Below are 24,464 nucleotides of genomic sequence, written 5' to 3'. Positions count from 1 at the left end.
AACACTAAATTGACTGTGCCTTTAAACAGCTTGGAAAATTCCAGAAAAGGATGTCATGGCTTTAGAAGCTTCTGATAGGTTAATTGACATAATTTGAATCAATTAGAGGTGTACCTGTGGATGTATTTCAAAAGCCTACCTTCAAACTCAGTGCCTCTTTGCTTGACATCATGGGAAAATCTAAAGAAATCAGCAGGAAACTCAGAAAAAAATTGTAGACCTCCACAAGCCTGGTTCATCCTTGGGAGCAATTTCCAAACGCCTGAAGGTACCACGTTCATCTGTACAAACAATAGTACACAAGTATAAAAACCATGGGACCACGCAGCCGTCATACCGCTCAGGAAGGAGACGCGTTGTGTCTCCTAGAGATGAATGTACTTTGGTGCGAAATGTGCAAATCAACCAGAACAACAGCAAAGGACCTTGTGAGATGCTGGAGGAAACAGGTACAAAAAGTATCTATATCCACAGTAAAACGAGTCCTATGTCGACATAACCTCAGGCCCCTCAGGCTGCTCAGCAAGGAAGAAGCCACTGCTCCAAAACCGCCATAAAAAATCCAGACTACGGTTTGCAACTGCACATGGAGACAAAGATTGTTCTTTTTTGGAGAAATGGCCTCTGACCTCAATCCTATAGAACATTTGTGGGCAGAACTGAGAGTGTGTGCGAGCAAGGAGGCCAACAAACCTGACTCAGTTACACCAGTGAGGTCAGGAGGAATGGGCCAAAATTCACCCAACTTATTGTTGGAAGCTTGTGGAAAGCTACCTGACACGTTTGACTCAAGTTAAACAATTTAAAGGCAATGCTACCAAATACTAATTGAGTGTATGTAAACTTCTGACCCAATGGGAATGTGATTAAAGGAATCAAAGCTGAAATAAATCATTCTCTGTACTATTATTCTGACAATTCACATTCTTAAAATAAAGTGGTGATTCTAACTGACCTAAGACAGGGAATTTTTACTAGGATTAAATGTCAAGAACGAATGAAACACTCAGTTTAAATGTATTTGGCTAAGGTGTATGTAAACTTCCGACTTCTACTGTAGCTGTGTATTCAGTAGTTGTGTGGTTGTGGTCAGTAGTTGTGGTCAGTAGTTGTGTGGTTGTGGTCTAGTTCTGGTCAGTAGTTGTTTGGTTGTGGTCAGTAGTTGTGTGGTTGTGGACAGCAGTTGTGGTCAGTAGTTTTGTGGGTTGTCTGTAGTTGTAGTCAGTATTTGTGGTTGTGGTCAGTAGTTATTTAGTTCAGTGGTTTTGTGGTCAGTAGTTGTGGTCACTAGTTTAGGTCGGTAGGTATGTGGTTGTGTTAAGGAGTTGTGTGCAGTAGTTGCTGTCAGGAGTTATGGTCTGTAGTTGTGTTTTTGTGGTCAGTAGTTGTGGGCATTAGTTGTGTGGTTGTGGGTAGTAGTTTAGGTCAGTAGTTGTGGTCATTCGTTTTGTTAAATAGTTGTGTGATTCATTAGTTGTGTTCAGTAGTTGTGTGGTTGTGGTCAGTAGTTATGATCAGTAGTTGTGGTTGTGGTCAGTAGTTAGTGGTTGTGGTCTGTAGTTGTAGTCAGTATTTGTGGTTGTGGTCAGTAGTTATTTGGTTCAGTGGTTTTGTGGTCAGTAGTTTAGTGGTTGTGGTCAGTTAGTTGTGGTCACTAGTTTAGGTCAGTAGTTATGTGGTTGTGTTAAGGAGTTGTGTGCAGTAGTTGTTGTCAGGAGTTATGGTCTGTAGTTGTGTTTTTGTGGTCAGTAGTTGTGGGCATTAGTTGTGTGGTTGTGGGTAGTAGTTTAGGTCAGTAGTTGTGTAGTCAGTAATTATGTGGTTGTGGTCAGTAGTTGTGGTTCAGTAGTTGTGTGGTCAGCAGTTGTGGTCAATAGTTTAGTGATTGTGGTCAGTCGTTGTCGTCAGTAGTTTTGGTTATTAGTTGAGGTCGGTAGATGTAGGCGGTAGCTGTGGTCAGTAGTTCTGTGGTCATGGTCAGTATGTGGTCAGGAGTTGTGTAGTCAGTAATTGTGTGGCTGTAGTCAATAGTTGTGTGGTTGTGGTGAGTAGTTGTAGTTGTGTGGTCAGAAGTTGTGGTCAGTAGTTTAGTGATTGTGGTAAGTAGTTGTGTGGTTGTGGTCAGTATTTGTGGTTGGGAGTTGTGTGGTTGTGTTCAGTAGTTGTGGTCAGGAGTTAGTCTGTAGGTGTGTTGTGGTCAGGAATTCTGGGTAGTAGTGGTGGTCAGGAGGTATGCTCAGTAGTTGTGCTCAGTAGTTGTAGTTGTAATTGTAATTGTGTGGTTCAGTAGTTGGTTTCAGTCAGTAGTCGTGGGGTTGTGGACAGTGATTGTGGTCAGTAGTTTTGGTCATTAGTTGGGTTCAATAGTTGTGGTCATTAGTTGTGTGGTTGTGGTCAGTAGTTGTGTGGTTGTGGTCAGCAGGTGTGTTCAGTAGTCGAGTCAGTAGTTATGGTCTGTAGTTGTGGTGTTGTGGTCGATAGTTGTATGGCTGTGGTCAGTAATTGTGGTCAGTAGTTGTGTGGTCAATAGTTGTCTGGTTGTGGTCTGTGGTTGTGTTCAGTGTCTAAACTACGTTTGTTGTCTTTGAAAACTGAATGAAATGCAATGAGAAGTGATCGGGTAAAATATCTAGAGTGAACGGTGGCAATTGTTGTTCGTTTGCTAGGCAACAGTTGCCTTGGCTACAGCCAGTATGAGGAACATGCTAACAAAAATGTGTGCTTTGAAACTAAAGAAATACTGCACTCTGACCCACAAACATATTTGCTAGATTCATGATAGTGTTGTTAGACAAAGCAAGGAAAGTGAACTTTAAAACGTGATGTATTCCTATTGAAATGTGCAGCTGTTGTTGGTAAGCAATGAACCTGCRAGCTTCTGACATGACTTACTGCATCCATAAAGAGAGAGGTTGATGGGTTACAGCTCGATCTATTGATTGGTAGCAGCTATTCCTTATCCACGTTCCGATTTGAATAGCTTTTTTGGAAAGGGGTCAACATTTCAGTTATTTATAAAAAGTTACAAAAGCTGTTGATGCAATTACTAAAACAGCGGTAAGTTTTTAGCAGAATAAGCTATTTTTGTTCATCATTCAGATTTCAAAAGCAGAGAAGTAGAGGAAGATTTCATATGCTCTAACTTTTTGTCAAGGTTATTGCCCAAGTGGTCAAAGTAGAGGATTTGTGTCAAAAGTTGCATTTACAGTGAATGGAATGTTGGAAGTGACGATGTCACAATGGGGCCTTTAGAATTATGAGGAATTGCCATGAAAGTGAATGTATACCTTAAAAAGTATAAAATATATCAATAAGTTGTAGGTAAGCACACTATTCCTGACCAATCTACACATTTTAAAGTTTGAACGGAATTTCTAGCTTAAACGGTGTAAGAGGAGTAGCGACCTAAATAATAATGGTAAAAAGTATGAATAAGATTTAAAGTTGAGACTTTTGTCTCAACAAACAAAAAAGTCCCACGTAAAAATACTTCACTCTTGAAATGTAAGTCATAGAACTCTGGTTTTGAACTGCTGATGTGACTGTAAAACTGTTCTTTCCCCCATCTGTGTTTCCCTCAGGTGTTCCGACACCGAGCTCGGAAATTCTGCGACACACCCTAAATATGCTGGTGCGAGAGAGGAAAATCTACCCAACACCTGAGGGCTACTTCATTGTCACTCCCCAGGCCTACTTTATCACCCCCAACCTCATCCGATCCAACAGCAAGTGGTACCACCTGGACGACCGGCAGCAACAACAGCAGCAGCAGTGTACCTCCCCACAGTCAGGCACCATCACGCCCTCCACCCCGGGCTGCACGAGGGAGAGGCCCAACCAGAAGAACCACGGTGACTCCTATAACACGTACCGTGATGATACGCCCATTCCTCAAGCCCCCGCTTACCAGAGGAAATCTCCCAAGGAGCCTCGGGGAGAGCCCCCCTCCTACCCTGAGCCCCCTCCGGCTCCCGTTCAGACGTCACAGTTGCAAGATCCTCTGATGGACAAGAGCAAGAGCAATGCCCCCTTCCCCTATAAGACCGACACGCTGACCAAAAAAAAGGAGGGCAGTGGTGGTGGCAGCAGTGCCGAGAAGCAATCAAAGAAGTTTGGGCTGAAGCTGTTCAGGCTGAGCTTCAAGAAAGACAAGCTGAGGCAGCTGGCCACGTTCTCGGCCCAGTTCCCCCCCGAGGAATGGCCCCTACGCGATGAGGACGCGCCTGCCATCACCATCCCCCGCACTGTGGAGATGGAGATCATCCGGCGGATCAACCCAGACCTGACGGTGGAGAATGTGGCACGCCACACGGCCGTGATGAAGAGGCTGGAGGAGGAGCGTGCCCAGAGGAGAAAAGCAGGCAGCTCGGCAGAGCACAGTGCACGCAGCCGGAGGAGTCGTGGTCACCGTCGGGTGATGCACGGCAAGTCTCGTTCACACAGCAAGACTCGCGTCTCCCGGGGCGACCCGTCCGAGAGTTCCAACCTGGACATGGCCATGGTGGACAGGGATTACAGCCGCTTCTTCAGCCACTCGCTGGTGCGCTCCCCTCGTGAGGCCATGTACACGTTGGAGCGCAAACGAAGCGGCGGGACTTACATAGTCCACAGTAACCCCAACATCACAGAGTCCCACTTCCCCGTCACCCCGGAGTGGGACGTGTCCGGGGAGTTGGCGAAAAGGAGGACAGAGATGCCTTTCCCCGAGCCCTCGCGCGGGACATCCAGCGGGAGAGTGCACCGAAGCCACAGTCAAACTCAAGAAGGAAGGAAGTCGCGCGACGAGCTGCCCGATCAGGCTAAGGAGAGGTCCCGCTCCATGGATAATGCTTTGAGCCCTCTGGGCGGAATGTGCCCCTCTTTGGGGATGTCAGAGGACTATGAGCGGAGTCCTGACGAGCGGAGTCATTACTACACAGATAATGGGACTTTGCGGGCCTCCCAGAAGTCGTCCCACTACTCAAGGATCATGTTCTCGGCTGCTAAGTTCAACTCTGAAATGTGTGTGCCTGATGTGGGGAAGGGGAGCTTAGGTAAGGGGAGCTTGGACGAGTCTAGGATCCGAAGCCCGCTGGAAAGGAACAAGAGCAGAGACAGCTTGCCAGCCTACAGTGATCTGAAGGGACTCTCGCCCAAGCCCTCGGTGGACGACTACTTCCAGTGCAATACGTCGAACGAAACAATCCTTACCGCCCCTTCACCTCTGTCAAAAGCAGACCACGACACGTTAACCTCGTCTGAGGGAATCCGGAAGAGCACTCCGGCTGATCGCCACACCCCTCACCTTACCTCTCCCCTCACAATGGAATACAAAGAGGACTCTTTGGCAAAGGGACAAAACGTCTCAAAACGGCCAACACCAAGCCAGACCCCAGAGCCCATGCCTAATGGACGTTTGATACAACACCAACACAACGTAGACCCTGGAGGGGGAGGCGGTGGTGGCGGGGCAGACAAGAGGAAGGAGATCTTCAGCAAGGACACTTTGTTCAAGCCTCCACACAACGCGTTGACTGCAGGCTACGTGGAGGGAACCTACACCAAGTCGGGCACCCTACGAAAGACCCCACACATCAAATCAGCCGATGTCCTTGACAATCTAGAGGCCCAGCAGCCTTCGAATTCAGCAGCTTCCCCCGCTTCCGCCCTGGGCCTCCAGGGCTCCGAGCCAGCGTTCCCATCAGCCTCCGAGGCCGCCTTTGACTACTACAATGTGTCGGACGATGACGAGGAGGTGGTGGAGGAGGCCTCGCGGGAGGAGTTAGTGGCGGCAGAGGTCAAAGGGCACGGGGAGGGTGGAGTCGGAACCATGCAGTGGCTTCTGGAGCGGGAGAAGGAGCGTGACCTGCAGCGCAAATTTGAGACTAACCTCACGCTGCTCAGCCCCAAGGAGACAGAGAACAGTAGCAGCCAGAAGTCAGCGCACTCGGCACGTCTGGATAGCATGGACAGCAGCAGCGTGACTGTAGACAGTGGATTCAACTCCCCAAGGTAAGCTGTGAACCCAGTCTGTCCACTACAGCAACCAGAGGGTTATGACCAAAGAATACACATAGAAAGTGGATATCATCACAATCTGTCAAATGTAAACAACTGGAGACAACTTGTAATTTTCGGAGGTATGTTTTGTACACTCCGCTACGGATTTGAGATCAAATGTTTTATATGAGGCGACAGTACAAAATGTCACCTTTTATTCGAGGGTATTTTCATACATATCTGTTTTACCGTTTAGATAATGAATGCACTTTATGTATCTAGTCCCTCCATTTGAAGGTGTCGTGAGTTTTTGGACAAATTCACTTATAGTGTATTCAATTTAGTCAAAAGTTTAGTATTTGGTCCCATATTCCTAGCACGCAATGACTACATCAAGCTTGCGACTATACAAACGCGTTGGAAGGCACTTGTTGATCTCAAATACAAAWTGCTGAAGGATAGAGCCAAATTAAGTTTTAGCTTTACTGTCCAAATAAATACGTATGTTTTTGACACAACATTGTTTTTTATATATATATWTTTTTTTTTATTGGACATATAAAGAAATACAAATTACAAATTGAACAGATACGTCCTTTTATCTCTATACTTTTTGAAACACCTCCCTCCCTTTAACAACAAAAGCAGCATACATTAACATAAAAAAAAWACGAATTTACAATTGGAGATAATATATAAATACAAATACACATACACAATGCGTATCCTGTTGGCCAAAATTCTTTCTCCTGATCAATAGAGGGCAAATGTACAAAAAAGGAAATTATAGGCTGCGATCACAAGTAAAAGTTAGCAGTAGAGCCTCTCAAAGTGTATACATTTTTTTCTAAGTGTAGAAAAGACATTAGATCTTTCAACCAAGATGATATAGTGGGAGGTTTGAAGGATTTCCAGTTAAGCAAGATCTGCCGGCAGGGAAGCAAATGTTACAACGTCCGCTTTACTTTTAGTGAGACTAGGCAACAAAGATTGAACTGAATATACAGTTGAAGTCGGAAGTTTACATACACTTAGGTTGGAGTCATTAACACTAGTTTTTCAACCACTCCAAAAATGTATTGTTAACAAAAAATAGTTTTGGCAAGTCGGTTAGGACATCTACTTTGTGCATGACACAAGTCATTTTTCTAACTATTGTTTACAGACAGATTATTTCACATAAAATTCACTGCATCACAATTCCAGTGGGTCAGAAGTTTTCACACACTAAGTTGACTGTGCCTTTAAACAGATTGGAAAATTCCAGAAAATTATGTCATGGCTTTAGAAGCTTCTGTTAGGCTAATTGACATCATTTGAATCAATTGGAGGTGTACCTGTGGATGTATTTCAAGGCCTACCTTCAAACTCAGTGCCTCTTTGCTTGACATCATGGGAAAATCAAAAGAAATCAGCCAAGACCTCAGAGAAAAATTGTAGACCTCCACAAGTCTGGTTCATCCTTGGGAGCAATTTCCAAACGTCTGAAGGTACCACGTTCATCTGTACGAACAATAGTACGCAAGTATAAACACCATGGGACCAGCCCGTCATACGCTCAGGGAAGGAGACGCGTTCTGTCTCCTAGAGATTATGTACTTTGGTGCGAAAAGTGCAAATCAATCCCAGAACAACAGCAAAAGACCTTGTGAACATGCTGGAGGAAACCGGTACAAAAGTATCTTTATCACAGTAAAACGAGTCCTATGTCGACATAACCTGAAAGGGCTCTCAGCAAGGAAGAAGCCACTGCTCCAAACCTGCCATAAAACAAAGCAGACTACGGTTTGCAACTGCACATGGGGACAAAGATCGTACTTTTTGGAGAAATATCCTCTGGTCTGATGAAACAAAAATACAACTGTTTGGCCATAATAGCCATGTTTATGTTTGGAGGAAAAAGGGGGAGGCTTGCAAGCCGAAGAACACCATCCCAACTGTGAAGCACAGGGGTAGCAGCATGAACGTTGTGGGGTGCTTTACTGCAGGAGGGACTGGTGCACTTCACAAAATAGATGGCATGATGAGGAAGGACAATTATGTGGATAAATTGAAGCAACATCTCAAGACATCAGTCAGGAAGTTAAAGCTTGGTTGCAAATGTGTCTTCCAAATGGACAATGACCCCAAGCATACTTCCAAAGTTGTGGCAAAATGGCTTAAGAACACGAAGTCAAGGTATTGGAGTGGCCATCACAAAGCCCTGACCTCAATCCTATGGAAAATGTGTGGGCAGAACTGAAAAAGCGTGTGCGAGCAAGGAGGCCTACAAACCTGACTCAGTTACACCAGCTCTGTCAGGAGGAATGGGCCAAAATTCACCCAACTTATTGTGGGAAGCTTGTGGAAGGCTACCCGACCCAAGTTAAACAATTTAAAGGCAATGCTACCAAATACTAATTGAGTGTATTTAAACTTCTGACCCACTGGGAATGTGATGAAATAAATAAAAGTTGAAATAAATCATTCTCTACTATTATTCTGGCATTTCACATTCTTAAAATAAAGTGGTGATCCTAACTGACCTAAAACAGGGAATTTTTACTGGGATTAAATGTCAGGAATTGTGAAAAACTGAGTTTAAATGTATTTGGCTAAGGTGTATGTTAGCTACACTTGGAGTCGGACATTATTAGAGGACAAGGCTACAGGTCAGTATCTCAAATTTTTGAGAGAGTATTAAAACAGGATGACCAATACTCTGACAGCTTAGAACATGAATTAAACATGAGTTTGGTCTGCCGGAGTGAATGAACGTCTATCACGTGTCATTCACGTCTGGGAGGAATTTACTACGTTTTTCTGTGTTGTAATGGATTTGAACTGAAGACTTTGAACTGAATGAAACTTAACCGAGCACATGAGGATGTGGAGTTAACCCTAAGAAGGGCCTCCTCCCACCAGTCATCTGCCAGATTAAGTTCACCACCCTAGTCTGTCTTGATTTTGTTTATTGGAGAGGGTTCAGAGGAAAGCATAATGTCATATAATCTAGAAATCAGACCTTACCGACTCCACAGGAGGGACAAAATCTCCTCTAGCAACGTCTTGGGAGGCAGTTTGAGGAAAGGTGGGAAAATGAGAGCGAACAAAGTTACGGGCTTGGAAATAGCGGAAAAGATTATGAGAATGAGAAAAAAGAATGAGCCAGATTAGATTTAGCGACGAGATCATTAAATCTGACCAACTTCCCGTCTAAAAATACATCTTTGAAACAAACCAAACCGCTCTCATGCCACTAAACAAAAAAGCCTGGTCAAGTTTGGAGGGTAAAAATAGGTTGTTGTTTACAGATAGGGCTTAGAAGAGAAGGGYGAGAAAGTCWAAAATGTTGATGAAATTGTCTCCAGATCTTCAAAGTAGAGCGCACAATGGGGTTTCCCGTATACTTTGAAGGACACAAGGACAGTGGGTCACATGCAGAAAAGGAGGATGATTGGCAGGAGTGCACGTCTAATAAACACCAGTTGGTCCCCGGAGCATTACACCAGACCATAATCTTTTGAATATTGGCTGCCCAATAGTAAAGCAGCAAATTTGGAAGTGCCAATCCTCCATATTGTCTCCTCCTTTGAAGTATTGCTCTACGTATCCTAGGTGATTTGCCTGCTCAGATAAAATGACTGATGAGCCTATCCAACTTGGTAAAAAAATTATTTTGGCAGAAAGATCGAAAGACATTGAAAAGGGTATAGAAACCTAGGTAAAGTGTTCATTTTAACAGATTGCATTCTGACAGCTAATGAGAGAGGCAGACTATCCCAGCGTTGTAAGTCTGCTTTAACTCGTGTGACTAGGCTTGCAAGGTTAGTTTTATGGAGGGTAGCCAGAGAGTGTGTTATATTCACACCTAAATAGGAATAGCCAGAGGGCGACAGACGGAAAGGCAGGGCTCCAAGGGGAATTTGCTTGGCAGCAGAGTTGATCGGAAAACATCAACTTTTTCAAAGGTCCAATGTGTAACCTGAGACTGATTCAAACGTGTTTAAAATATGCATTATGTTATCGAGTTCACAGAGTTAGTGATATATAATAGTAGATCATCTGCATACAGTGACACTGTGCTCTTCACCAGCTTGGTGGATTCCAGTGAATGAAGATAATTTTAAGGCCAAGGAGAGCGGTTCTATCGCAAGAGCAAAAAGGAGCGGGGGGACATAGGGCACCCTTGACGGGTACCTCTGGAGAGGGGGAAGTATTTTGAATGTTGAGAGTTGGTGTAGACGCTATCCGTAGAAGCAGAATAGAGCATACGTATCCATGAGATGAAATTGGACCCAAAACCAAATATTCCCAAAATCTTAAATAAATAATCCCACTCCACCCGGTCGAAAGCCTTCTCTGCATCAAGAGAAACAACAATTTTGGGGTCTGGAGAGATAGGAGAGAGTATAATGTTCAAAAGCCGGCATACATTGGAAAATAGTCGTCGTTCTTTGATGAAACCCGTTTGATCATCAGATATGACATCCTGAAGGCAGGGTTCCAACCGGCATGCTACAACCTTAAACTATTAGCTAAACTATTAGCTATCAGAATTTTTTATAAAAATGTATGGGGAAGCCATCAGGGCCTGGGGCCTTGCCATTTTGCATTGACTTTAGACCCTTTGTTATCTCATCTAGATGCAGAGGGTTATCCAGAACTTTGCTCATGTCCATATCAATGGATGGGATATCCAAGTTATTTAAAAAGTTGTCGATAGCCGTATTATCTGATGGGGGTTCAGATTGGTAGAGGTTAGAATAATATTCCACAAAAGTTGAATTAATATTAGAGGGATCACTTGTAAGATTACGGGAAGAGTCATATACCTGAGAGATGAGATGCTGACTGGCGTTTAAGTTGGTGTGCTAAAAGGCGGCTGGCCTTGTCACCATATTCGTAGTACGTCTCCCTTGTTCATTGCAACAGAAACTCTGCTTTATCAGTGGAAAGCAGATTAAATTAAYTTAGAAGTTTTAGCCTCTCTGCGTATAATTCACGGGATGGTGAAGTTGAAGGTTGGCGCTCTATTGCCAGGATTGAGTCCACCAGTTCCTGACGTTTCAGTTTTCTTTGTTTGATATAATGAGCATTGTAAGAAATTATCTTTCCCCCGTAATACAGTTTTGAAAGTCTCCCKKAAAAAAAAGTATTGTTTGAATGAATACATCTATGTTGGTCAAAATAATGTCACAGAATTCTTTGTTAGACAATAGGGCTGTGTTAAATCTCCAATTCTACAGTTTTTTTGCATTTGGAGTAAGAGATAAGTCCAGAATGTGMGGGGAATTGTTAAAAATCACTATCGCACAATATTCAGTAGTTTTAACTGAGGGCAGAAGGGCTCTATCTAAAAAAAGTAGTCTACGCGCGAGTAGGCTTGATGAACATGAGAAAAGTAGGAGAAGTCTTTTGTGACCGGCTGGAGGAAGCACCATGGATCAACACAACCCATTTGGGTCATGAATGTAGAAAGAGCTTTTGCCATCCCGGAAGGAGTAAGTGTTCTGGGATTAAACCGATCGAGCCTTGGTTCAGTAACACAGTTAAGGTCCCCGCCGAAGATGAGGCGGTGGGTGTCAAGATTAGGGAGGGAGGCTAAAAGAGATGTCATACATCTAGTGTCATCCCAGTTAGGGGTGTAAACATTCGRAAGTACTACAGGGGTTTGGAAGAGTGTGCCACTAACTATTGTATAAGGATCTGAAATGATCTGTGAGGGTGAAAACTGTACTCATTTCTGAATCACTATTGCTGTTCCCCTGACTCTGCCATTAAAAATTAGAATGAAAAACCTGTCCAACACATGCTTTACGCAATCTAGTATGGTCATTTCTTGAAGAAATGCAATATCAGTATTCAGGCTCTTCAGATGTGAAAATACTCTGGCACGCTTAATTTTCCCCCCACAACCGCAAATGTTTCATGTCACCAGTCTMATTGGAAGCCCCAAAATACCATCCCAACTTGTTGTTGAACGAGACATTAATCTTCATAAGAGGAGAAGTCAAATGAAAAAGAAAGAGGAAAAGAGAGATTGAGAGAGGAGCAGCATAAAAAAAAATATACAAATCCTCTAAAAAAGCAAAAGCACAAGAATCTTTGGATAATGCCAACATAAGCCCCCTCACCATCCTGAACATTCCAAACATACACAKAAATAAAAATGATAGTACAATACACTTCAAAGAAGAAAAAAATGAAAAAATACAAATCCTAAACTCGTCATTATTCTCTCTTACTCAGCATCCATTGATTACCCTGCATCTGCAGTGAGGTCAAACCGACCGAGGAAAGAAGGTGCGATCTGTGGCATTTCAATGGCCATAACAGGTAGTCCACTAGGTGTCGCCACAGGGCTGGGCAATGAGAAACATTTAAATGAACCAGTAGGCTATGAAAAGGATCGGCCCCTGAATTGTTAAATTGTTAAATGTCCTTAGGAGGAAACAATTCAATAAAAGTATACAAACGGACAACTAGTATTTTGGATATGTACAATTTAAGCAAACGAACCGTGGGTCTAAACTCTTCAGCTAGTGCAACAATTAAACAACAAAAGTACAGTTGGAAGAGTGGAGTGATATTATTAGACTCCAATGTTGTAGTGGAGTCAAAGATAAAGTGAATGTAATTAAGGACCGTCTGTGACCAACATCACCAATTATGGCCAACGTAAGCCACGGTAGTTCAGAATGTCCATAAAAAAATACAATTAAAATAACGGTATTCATCAAGCAGACCCCAAATGTAAAATGTATAAATGCAAATATCGGTGGACAGGATCAGTGTCTAACTAGCTAGTAACATTAGTATCCAAAATGATCWAAAGGCTGCCAAACTGCAATGTAGGCTATAGATTGCCATTAGCGGTGCAGCAAGTTCAAAGCCTTATTAAATGGAAGAAATCAAAATGCTGCGCTTTTAACAGTGATTGTCTTTGATTAAGAAACTGAACAAGATCAAATGGAAGTTTAAAGAGCAGTGAGACAGCATAGTATGTAATTGTCAACAACACAAATGAGTTATGTGCTGCTTCAAACATACCTACTATAGCCAGCAAGCTTTAGCATAGAATTGTTTCCACGAGAAACAGATCGATAGATGGCCTTAGATGTACAGTCGTGGCCAAAAGATTTGAGAATGACACAAATACTAATTTCCACAAAGTTTGCTGCTTCAGTGTCTTTAGATATTTTTGTCAGATGTTACTATGGAATACTGAAGTACAATTATAAGCATTTCATAAGTGTCAAAGGCTTTTATTGACAATTACATGAAGTTGATGCAAAGAGTCAATATTTGCAGTGTTGACCCTTCTTTTTTTTCAAGACCTCTGCAATCCGCCCTGGCATGCTATCAATTACTTCTGGGCCACATCCTGACTGACGGCAGCCCATTCTTGCATAATCAATACTTGGAGTTTGTCAGAATTTGTGGGTTTGTTTGTCCACCAACCTCTTGAGGATTGACCACAAGTTCTCAATGAGATTAAGGTCTGGTGAGTTTCCTGGCCATGGACCCAAATATCAATGTTTTGTTCCCCAAGCCACTTAGTTATCACTTTTGCCTTATGGCAGGGTGCTCCATCATGCTGGAAAATGCATTGTTTGTCACCAAACTGTTCCTGGATGGTTGGGAGAAGTTGCTCTCGGAGGATGTGTTGGTACCATTCTTTATTCATGGCTGGGTTCTTAGGCAAAATTGTGAGTGAGCCACTCCCTTGGCTGAGAAGCAACCCACACATGAATGGTCTCAGGATGCTTTACTGTTGGCATGACACAGGACTGATGGTAGCTCTCACCTTGTCTCCTCCGGACAAGCTTTTTTCCGGATGCCCAAACAATCGGAAAGGGGATTCATCAGAGAAAATGACTTTACCCTAGTCCTCAGCAGTCCAATCCCTGTACCTTTTGCAGAATATCAGTCTGTCCCTGATGTTTTTCCTGGAGAGAAGTGGCTTCTTTGCTGCCCTTCTTGAACCCAGGCCATCCTCAAAAGTCTTCGCCTCACTGTGCGTGCAGATGCACTTACACCTGCCTGCTGCCATTCCTGAGCAAGCTCTGTACTGGTGGTGCCCCGATCCGCAGCTGAATCAACTTTAGGAGACGGTCCTGACGCTTGCTGGACTTTCTTGGGCGCCCTGAAGCCTGCTTCACAACAATTGAACTGCTCTCCTTGAAGTTCTTGATGATCCGATAATGGTTGATTTAGTTGTAATCTCACTGGCAGCAATATCCTTGCCTGTGAAGCCCTTTTTGTGCAAAGCAATGATGACGGCACGTGTTTCCTTGCAGGTAACCAATGTTTGACAGAGGAAGAACAATGATTCCAAGCACCACCCTCCTTTTGAAGCTTCCAGTTGGTTATTCGAACTCAATCAGCATGACAGAGTGATCTCCAGTCTTGTCCTCATCAACACTCACACCATTGTTAATAGAGAGATCAGCTGGTCCTTTTAACACGATGTAAGCTGGTCTTTTTGTGGCAGGGCTGAATGCAGTGGAAATGTTTTTTTTGGATTCAGTTAATTTGCATGGCAAATGGTAAAAGACCAAGTCCACTATGGCAAGAACACAACTCAAATAAACAAAGAGAAACGACAGTCCATCATTACTTTAAGACATGAAGGTCAGTTAATACGTTTTTTTTTTTAAATGTACGTTTCTTCAAGTGCAGTCGCAAAAACCATCAAGCGCTATAACTGACTCTCTTGAGGACCGCCATAGGAATGGAAGACCCAGAGTTACCTCTGCTGCAGGATAAGTTCATTAGAGTTACCAGTGTCAGAAATTGCAGCCCAAATAAARGCTTCAGAGTTCAAGTAACAGACACATCTCAACATCAACTGTTCAGAGGAGACTGTGTGAATCAGGCCTTCATGGTCGAATTGCTGCAAAGAAACCACTACTAAAGGACAGCAATAAGAAAAGAGACTTGCTTGGGCCAAGAAACTCGAGCAATGGACATTAGACCGGTGGAACTTTGTCCTTTGGTCTGGAGTCCAAATTGGAGATTTTTGGTTCCAACCGCCGTGTCTTTGTGAGACGCTGTGTGGGTGAAGGGATGATCGCCGCATGTGTATTTCCCACCGTAAAGCATGGAGGAGGAGGTGTTATGGTGTGGGAGTGCTTTGCTGATGACACTGTCAGGGATTTATTTAGAATGCAAGGCACACAACCAGCATGGCTACTACAGCATTCTGCAGTGATACGCCATTCCATGTGGTTTGGGCTTAGTGGGACTATCATTTGTTTTTCAACAGGACAATGACCCAACACAACTCTAGGCAGTGTAAGGGCTATTTGACCAAGAGTGATGAGTGATGAGTGCTGCATCAGATGACCTGGCCTCCACAATCCCCTGACCTCAACCCAATTGAGATGGTTTAAGATGATTTGGACRGCAGAGTGAAGGAAAAGCATTCCAAGTGAAGCTGGTTGAGAGAATGCCATGAGTGTGCAAAGCTGTCAAGGCAAAGGGTGGCTWTTTGAAGAATCTCAAATATAAAATATATTTAGATTTGTTTAACACTTTTTTTGTTACTGCATGATTCCATATGTGTTATTTCATTGTTTTGATGTCTTCACTATTATTCTACAATGTCGATAATAGTGCAAATAAAGAAAAACCCTTGAATGAGTAGGTGTTCTAAAAGTTTTGACCGGTAATGTATGTAGCCTAGTGTCCACACGGTCACTAGAACTAACGTTACTCACATAATACAGGCAGGTGAGAAATCATCCCAATTCAGTCATTCAATGTATGTGCTGTCGGTAGAAGGACTCAGCTTCTTCAGGAGTTTCGYAAAAATGGACCTTGCCGTTAAAGGTGACACGAAGACGGGCGGGATAAATTACCCCGAAGTGGATTCCCTTCTTGTACAGAGTGGACTTGATGTCGTTGAATCAAGTTTCTTCACCAGGTTAGAACTGAAATCCTGATAGAACGTGATCTTGTGGCCTTGGAAAGTGATGTCGCCATGTTCCCTTGCCCACCGAAGGACAAGCTCCTTTTCTTTGTATCGATGGAACCGCACTATGATGGGATGCGGCCGGCCGCCTGGGCGAGGTTTCGGTGCAAAGCTGCAGTGGGCTCTATCGATTTCAGGGACATTGGGAAAAGCCTCATCGCCCAAAACTTCCTTGATCAGCTCCGCCATGAACTGGGTTGGAGATCCTGTCTCAGAATCCTCTGGCAGTCCAATCACGRGGATATTCTGGCGTTTTGAACATGAAATCAAATCTTCCACTTGTAACTGCATATACTTGTTGGCGGTGGRCAGACCGTCAAGCCTGGTTTCCAGCATAGTGAGTTTGTCGCTGTGGCCCGGCCTCAACTTTGGCCAGTGTGGTAGTGTGAGATGCCACAGAACCCCGGATGGTTTCCACGGTTGCCTGAATTGGAGCCAGTACAGCCGCCAGGGAGTTATTCAGCAATTCGGTGAGTTCTGCTGCCAAACTTTCATGTGATTGCACCAGCTCTCTGACAAGGATCTCCAGTGTTATCGGGTTAGCCGTATCGCCCGAAGTGGCTATTGAAGCCTTCAATGAAGGTGGGATGGTAGCTGAAGTTGATTTGGTGGAGTGTGACGTTTTTTCCATTGATTTTCCAAAGTATGTGACTGGTTTGCGCATGCTAACTTAGGTACACTCTATTACTGGGTAATTAAAATGACTTTTGAGGTCATGAAATCAAATCAAATGAAATCCAATTTTATTGGTCACATACACATGGTTAGCAGATGTTAATGCTAGTGTAGCGAAATGCTTGTGCTTCTACTTCCGACCGTGCAGTAKTATCTAACAAGTAATCTAACAATTTCACAACAACTACCTTATACACACAAYTGTAAAGGAATGAATAAGAAGTATGAATTTAGGCGAAATTGAGGATTATTTACAGAAGTTGTTGGAGAAGAGACCTCGTACAACTTATTTCTACATTGCTCAACTGGAAGCCGACACAGCATTGTTACGGTATCTAGCGAAAGAGTGTAGGAGCAGTTGCTAACTAACCGTAAAGAACTTAAGCTAGCTAGCTAACTATCTTTGAGGCAAAACATTTCACTTACTTACAGTAAGTGTAATGCTTACTAGCAAACGTAATGCTGCCTCCCAAAGGGATAAGGTTTTATTTTGATGTTTGTGATGTGTCCTCTTTCCAAGGGTATTAGCAGTAGTAGAGCAGACTTTCCCATTCCAAGCAATATACACAGTAATAGCATGCCAGTGGCTTGGCCATCCTATCCYTGCATCATGTTACCACACACACCTGCTTGGAGCAGCTGTCTTTTAGAATGGTATTAAAGTGATACTTCTAGATTTAGCCAATGATCTACTTCCCTGGAGTCAGATGAACTCGTGGATACCATTTTTATGTTTGTATGTCCAGTATCAAAGTATCAAATTCAAATAACATTTGATTGGTCACGTACACATGGTTAGCAGATGTTATTGTGAGTGTAGCAAAATGCTTATGSTTCTAGATCCGACAGTGCAGCAGTATCTAACAGGTAATATCTAAATGAATTAAGTTAGAGGTCGTTTCATMAYCCAATGCTAACTAGCGTTAGRGCAATGACTGGAAGTCTATGGGTATCTGCTAGCACACAGATACATCCCCCCCAAATTTGTCACAGCAATACACCATAATGTCCAAGTAGAATAGTTTGAGTCAAGAAAATGTCTTGAGTCAATAAGTATTCAACCCCTTTGCTCTGGCAAGTCTAAATAAATGCAGGAGTAAAAATGTGCTTAACAAGTCACAAAATAAGTTGTATGGACTCTTACGTGCATTAATTAATAGTGGTTAACATGATTTTTGAATGACTACCTCATCTACAATTATCTGTAAGGTCCCTGAAACACAGATTCAACAAGAAAGACCAGGGAGGTCTTCCAATGCCTTGCAAAGAAGGGTACCTGATAGATGGGTAAAAAAAATAAGAATTTGAATATCCCTTTGAGCATGGTGAAGTTAGTAATTACACTTTGGATGGTGTATCAATACATGCAGTCACTACAAAGGTACAGGTGACCTTCCTAACTCAGTTGCTGGAGAGGAAGGAAACCGCTCAGGGATTTCATCATGAGGCCAATGGTGACTTTAAAACAGTTACAGAGTTTAATGGCTGTGATAGGAGAAACTGACGATGGAACAACAATATTGTAGTTACTCTACAATACTAACGTAATTGACAGTGAAAAGAAGAAAGCCTGCACYAAACAAAAACATTTCCAATATATGCATCCGCTGTTTGCAATTAGGCACTAAAGTAATATTGCAAAAAATGTTGCAAAGCAATAAAWWTTTTGTCCTGAATACAAAGTGTTATGCTTGGGGGAAATCCATTACAACACGTTACTGAGTACCACTCTCCATATTTTCAAGCATAGTGGTGGCTGCATCATTTTATGGGTATGCTTGTAATTGTGAAGGACAGGGGAGTTTTTCAGGATAAAAAAAGAAACGGGTTGGCGCTAAGCACAGGCAAAATCCTAGAGGAAAACCTGGCTCAGTCTGCTTTCCACCAGACACTGGGAGATGAATTCACCTTTCAGCAGGACAATAACCTAAAACACAGGCCAAATTTACACTGTAGCTTACCAAGAAGCCAGTGAATGTTCCTGAGTGGCTGAGTTACAGTTTTGATTTAGATCTGCTTGAGAATCTATGGCAAGACCTGAAAATTGTTGAATTGCAATGATCAATTTGACAATTTGAAAAGAATAATGGGCAAATATTGCACAATTCAGGTATTCAAAGCTCTTAGAGACACCTTGAAAGACTCACAACTGTAATCGCTGCCAAAGGTGATTCTAACATGTATGTTAGTGTTTTATATTTCATTAATCTTTTACAAATGTTAGAATTTTTCTTCCACTTTGACATTAGAGTATTTTGGTATAGATCCTTTACAAAAAATGATAATTAAATCCATTTGAATCCCACTTTGTAACACAACAAAATGTGGACAAAGTCAAGGGGTGTGAATACTTTAGAGGTTAATGCTAACCAGCAGTGTTGWGCAGAATTGTAAAAAAGTATGTTTTCCTTTGCTTCTACTGGTATGTAGTGACATTTAGTGGTAGTTGCAGATGGCAATGTTACAGTGCCGCTGGTCACCCAAGGTACATTTCTTATAGTTTTTTTGATTTGTTGACTAAATGGAGGAGAGGAGCGTCCAAATGGAGGTGAGCATCATGGTAAAAACAATTGTAGTACATATTCGCTGTTCTATCTCACATGCAATGACGTCTGAGGGAAAACTGTGTTGTTGCAATATCCCAAATGGACATGGCAGTTTCACCATTAAGGATTTCAGCTTTAATCATTTACATAAAGCAGATGTGAGCGTTAATCTAAATGGTGTTTTGAGTCCTGTTGATTGATGCCAAATTTAAATGTAAAACTTCWATGTGTCTGTCAATGTAGTGGTGAAAAAAGTACTCAATTGTCATACTTGAGTAAAAGTAAAGATACCTTCATAGAAAATGACTCAAGTAGAAGTGAAAGTCACCCAGTAAAATACTACTTGAATAAATGTCTAAAAGTATTTGGTTTCAAATATACTTAAGTATCAAAAGTACATGGAATTGATAAAATGTTAAAGTAGAAATCATTTCAACTTCCTTATATTAAGCAAACCAGACGGCACAGTTTAATWATTTTTTTTTATTGACGGATAGCCAGGTGCACACTCCAACACTCAGACATAATTTACAAACGAAGCATTTGTGTTTAGTGAGTCCGCCAGATCAGAGGCAGTAGGGATGACCAGGGATGTTCTCTTGACAAGTGTGTGAATTGGACCATTTTCCTGTCAAAATGTAACGAGTCCTTTTGGGTGTAAGGGAAAAGTACATTATTTTCTTTAGGAATGTAGTGAAGTAAAAGTAGCCAAAAATATAAATAGTAAAGAACAGATACCCCCAAAAAACTACATAAGTAGTACTTTATAGTATTTTTACTTAAGTACTTTACACCACTGCTGTATGGTGCCCTGGACATTTCTTGTAGTTGAGTAGCGAGCCTCGGCTACTGCTCAGATGTTGCCGTAATAGGCCTACGTTTACCCGTTGTATGGTGTTTTGTTGCAGGTTTAGTTTTTTGGTTATTCATTGTCAAGCTTTAAAAACCAAAGCCAGACTGAAACATTTTAGTAGCCTAAAATGTGGCATGTGTCTGTGCACTTTCCCTCCGCTGCATTCTATAAACGGGACACACTTAAGCAGCACAATTTGGGTTCGTATCAGGTTGTAATTTCATAAACTGTTAACTCATCATACTCACGTGTGTCCTAATTTATACTGACGTGTGTAACTTTTTGTCAACCAATATGACACTTTCTGTAGTACAGCAATAACAACACGCTTAAACCTTCGGGCCGGTAGAAGATTCAATCAGTGCCATTGAGAACAATTGGGAATTCTGCAAATATTTAGTGATGATATGATACAGCGCACTGGCTGGCTCATAGGTGTATGTGTGTCTGTGGGTCTGGAAGGAGGTGTGTGTGGGTCAGGGAGGAGAAGTGTGTGGCAATGCACTGCCTTTGGTGCACAGCACGTTGGCTGTGCCAAAATGAATTGACAACCCAAATCATTGCCCAGGCCAGATAGAAATGTGTCACGGGCTGGATCCGGCCAGTGGGCCTTGTTTGACACATAGGGTTTGAGAAAGTCAAATTTRAAATGTACACATTACCTTGAAAGAAGTCTTTGGACAAGGAGAGACTGCAATCCATGCTTTGGTTTATTTAAACTAGCCTTTGCCACCAACCGCTAATATTATTCAAACCAAAACACAATGTCCCCAAGTTAGCATGGTTTAAATTGCATGCCCAAATCCTCCCAAAGTAACTTTCAACTAAGTCATAGAGCTACACAATCAAATCTTTGGTTAGAAAATGAAAAGCTGTTGGTGGCAGTGTCTAGTTTACTTCCCACTTATTGCAAGTCTCTGTTGTCCCCATCCTCTAATTCTCTTTCTGTCCTCTTCTTCTCTTTACTCCACGGATGTGTCTCCCTCTCACTGTCGTGACAGGACACGTGAAAGCCTGGCTTCCAACACGTCGAGCATCATGGAGAGCAATAGACGACAGAATCCAGCATTGAGTCCGGGCCACATGGGCACCACCAGCATCGGTCCACCTTTCAGCTTTCGCACCATCCCAGAACCTCCCCATACCGCACAGCCTGAGAAACTGCAGAAGTCTTCAACCTGCCTGGCGTCCATCACCAGCGTCTGAGCTGACATACAGACAGACAGACAGACAGACAGACAGACATCAAGGCCTGAGATGGAGGAGGTGGATTATTAAGGTTATGGTAGGGACCATTGGGGGTAATAGGGGGGGGGGTGGAGAAGGCAGAAGTTGGGTCACGTTGTGCCCCACCTTCTCCTCACCCATCCACACACACATGTCCACCCTCCCTCACCCAACCCCCAGAAAATCCAACTACTACTGGGACTGTTAACCACACAGGCATGGCTTCCAGAGACTGTTCCCACAGCTTCAAAACTTCACTGCAAAAAACAAACAAAATGACAACCACAAAATAAAGAAACTATCCTGACCTTGATTCATTTTGTCTCCCATTGCAAGAGAGCCAATCAGGAATTATCTTGATTTGGATTATAACGACTTTGATTTTGTTTTTGGGACAGATTTCCAGATTCCTCAATGTTGGTATTAGAGAAATGTAGTCACATTTGGGAAAATCTATACTTTTACGTGTTATTTCCAATCCATGTCCAATGAAATGTTTTCTATCAAGAATTATAAATAATTTATCAGGAGAATTATCTTATTTGTATGTTGATGTTGATGCACAGTACTAAAAATAATGAAGAGATAAGAAGGTGGAAAGGCAAAATGTCAGAGGTTCTGATTTGTGTAGTGCAAAGCAAAATAGGCTATTGTAGTTCTATCCATACAGTATAATTTATTCATAAGTACAATAATGTATACTCAAATCTTTTTTTATATTTAAGTGACTGAAACAAAATCATTCAAATGAATAATGACAATTTAGTAAGGGAAACGGTTGTTTTACATTGTTAGTTGAATTAAGTTTCCATCCTGGAGCACTAATGTGCCTTTTCTGTGGTATTTATGACTAAATAAATAAAATAAAATAAAAAAAATCTTTATCCAACATATAATCTCAGGTCATAAGAATTTATTCTCTTTTGAACACACACACACACACACCCTGTGATCTTGTTGGTGGTGTGTGAGGAGTTGGCCTCGCTGATCAGTGGCTCTCTGAGTGTTGTAATTGGTTTTGAAAGGACTTGACTTTTCTGTTCYTTTCAGATGTGTTTGCCTTTTCACAACATGTTTGCCAGAGTGTGCATAGATAGACCATAAAATGGTTGCAGCAGGTGCGAATTGTAACTATATATCCCAGGGGTATAGGACAGACAAACGCCTGGTTTCCCTAAACATGTTTATCACTACCATTGCCAGAGCCATCAAGGCATTTATACAACTTATGTCTGCGGTATTTCTCCTTAATGAAGTGTTTTATGAAATTGACCAGCTTCTAAATTGTCTTGCAAATTGCAAAATTTCACAAAATATTCGAGCATGTGGACTAGTGATGGCTACCTTGCAAGAGAATAGTGAAGAGTTATTGCAGTCCTGCCTCTTTATTCACGATATTGTTTGTATCACAATACTGTAAGTATCGTGTTTTGGGAATTAGTTTTTCTTGTACGGGTGCTAAGATTTCTATATGAAACGCTCTATTCAATCCGTATTGCTGAAGATCTGCTTTTTAGCATGATTGACAATTAAAGGCAATGGTTTGAAAGGACTACTTTCCTGTAAATTGTCCTGAAACAAGTCCATGTATCAAAGCTACATTAGGGGTTAAGTTAATTACCCCCCACATGCAGAATTGCAATGTGCATTATTGAAGGAATTTCAATATTTATGATGCCCGTAAAACACAGTAAGTTTGTCAATCTTGCATGATAGTGGTCAATTAATGATTTACACATCCATTGTACAATTCTATTCACTTTTACTTTGAAACTCTTTTTTTTTAAAGTTATGCAGTCTCTTCCCAGTGGGCTAAATGTTGGTTGAAATGTGATTAAAGTTATGTCATATAACCTGATTACAACCAGTTAAAGATACCTTTTTCTTAACAACGTCAAGATGCCTGGGAAAGACTGCATAACCGGAATACAACGAGGTAAAGGCATCTTTATGGTAGCTAAAAAAAACGATAAAAACATAATTTTACAATCATTAGCTAATGACATCATAAAATATGACTATGATATCACAAAATTACAAAATGTGAACTTGACCTCAGTACAACCAGTTTAGCCCACTGAGATGATTGTAAGGCAAGAATATTTAATTTTTGTCATTACAAAAATGTGGTGTTCATTATAAAACAAGTGACATATCAACATGCCCATGAATGTCATATATCACAAAGGCTATGTCAATCCCTAATCAATGTCTGGTAAGTCTAGGCCAATGGATGATCAGGATCACACTTGATAAAAGATTCTGTGAAATCCTAGATTATTATCAAGTTAATAACAGTGAGACGGAGTGGAGACAAAGGGAAACATTAAATAATGGATAATATAGATTAATCAATATAATCATAGATTTTGTTCACAGCCACCATACAAAACTAGCTTGCTATTCAAGCCAGTTGCTGTGGCCGTAGTTAGTTTAGTTTTTCTGACGTGTCTTTAGCATGATGTCTGCTATCAGAAATGGGACGGGAACAATTTCTGGCCTTTTGGTAGCCTATTTGATTGACAGGAGTCTTCCTTAATCTATACTCATTTATTGATAGTCTTCAGGACGCAACATTTAGGAAGTTATAGATAATGAGGGTTGTTTGTAAAGTTTCTAACTGCTTACAAATAAATGTCGTGATGGGAGCAAAAATCATCAGAAAATGTTTAAACATTACCTACATAATTTAGGATGATTAGCCCTGAAGGTCTAATGGCAATCTTATCTAACTAAAACATTAAGGTGAAACTGCTGGTCACTTTGTCCGACAACAACTCCGTAGTGACACATTACCAAATAGTTCACTGACGGTGCAGCAGGATTCATGAATATGTCAATAAAAAGTGAATTGTAATGAACCTTTACTTACTCAACAATAGAGTTGAAGGTAGTAAGAGGGACAAAGGAGTTAGGTGACACGGTAGATTTGTTACGTGAGTCAATTGGGAAATCAAATGCATTTACTTACACAAGCCACTTACAACAGTCATTTTTTCATTGTTAGTGGACCATTTGTTAATCCAGCTATAATGTAGCTGCTACATTATTATGGTCAAGCATTCTTCTGAAGTGTGACCTAATCCTTCATCAGTAATAAATAGACAAGTTTAGTGCACCTCTGCTTTACCGTCCTCATTTGCAGACCTGGACTTTTGTGCACTGTCACTAATCTATAACGTTTTAGTAGACAAAATAGGAACACAGCACGTCCTCCAATGAAAAC

General features: G+C 41.8%; 1 protein-coding gene across 1 annotated transcript in view; it reads left to right on the top strand.

Moving 5' to 3' along the window:
• LOC112068698 (storkhead-box protein 2-like) overlaps positions 1–22,134 on the top strand; it is a 46,763-nt gene extending 24,629 nt beyond the window's left edge. Inside the window, exons 3-4 of the mRNA XM_024135896.2 lie at positions 3,582–5,991; positions 21,013–22,134. Of these exons, the coding sequence (XP_023991664.1) occupies positions 3,582–5,991; positions 21,013–21,217 (2,615 nt within the window). The 3' untranslated portion in view covers positions 21,218–22,134. The remainder of the gene's footprint in view (positions 1–3,581; positions 5,992–21,012) is intronic.
• The last annotated feature ends 2,330 nt before the right edge of the window (positions 22,135–24,464 follow it).

Source organism: Salvelinus sp. IW2-2015, unplaced genomic scaffold, assembly GCF_002910315.2.
Source record: "Salvelinus sp. IW2-2015 unplaced genomic scaffold, ASM291031v2 Un_scaffold649, whole genome shotgun sequence".
In the NCBI taxonomy this organism is placed as follows: domain Eukaryota; kingdom Metazoa; phylum Chordata; class Actinopteri; order Salmoniformes; family Salmonidae; genus Salvelinus; species Salvelinus sp. IW2-2015.
The sequence above is the reverse complement of the archived record's forward strand: the minus strand, read 5'-3'. Positions and strand labels throughout refer to the sequence as shown.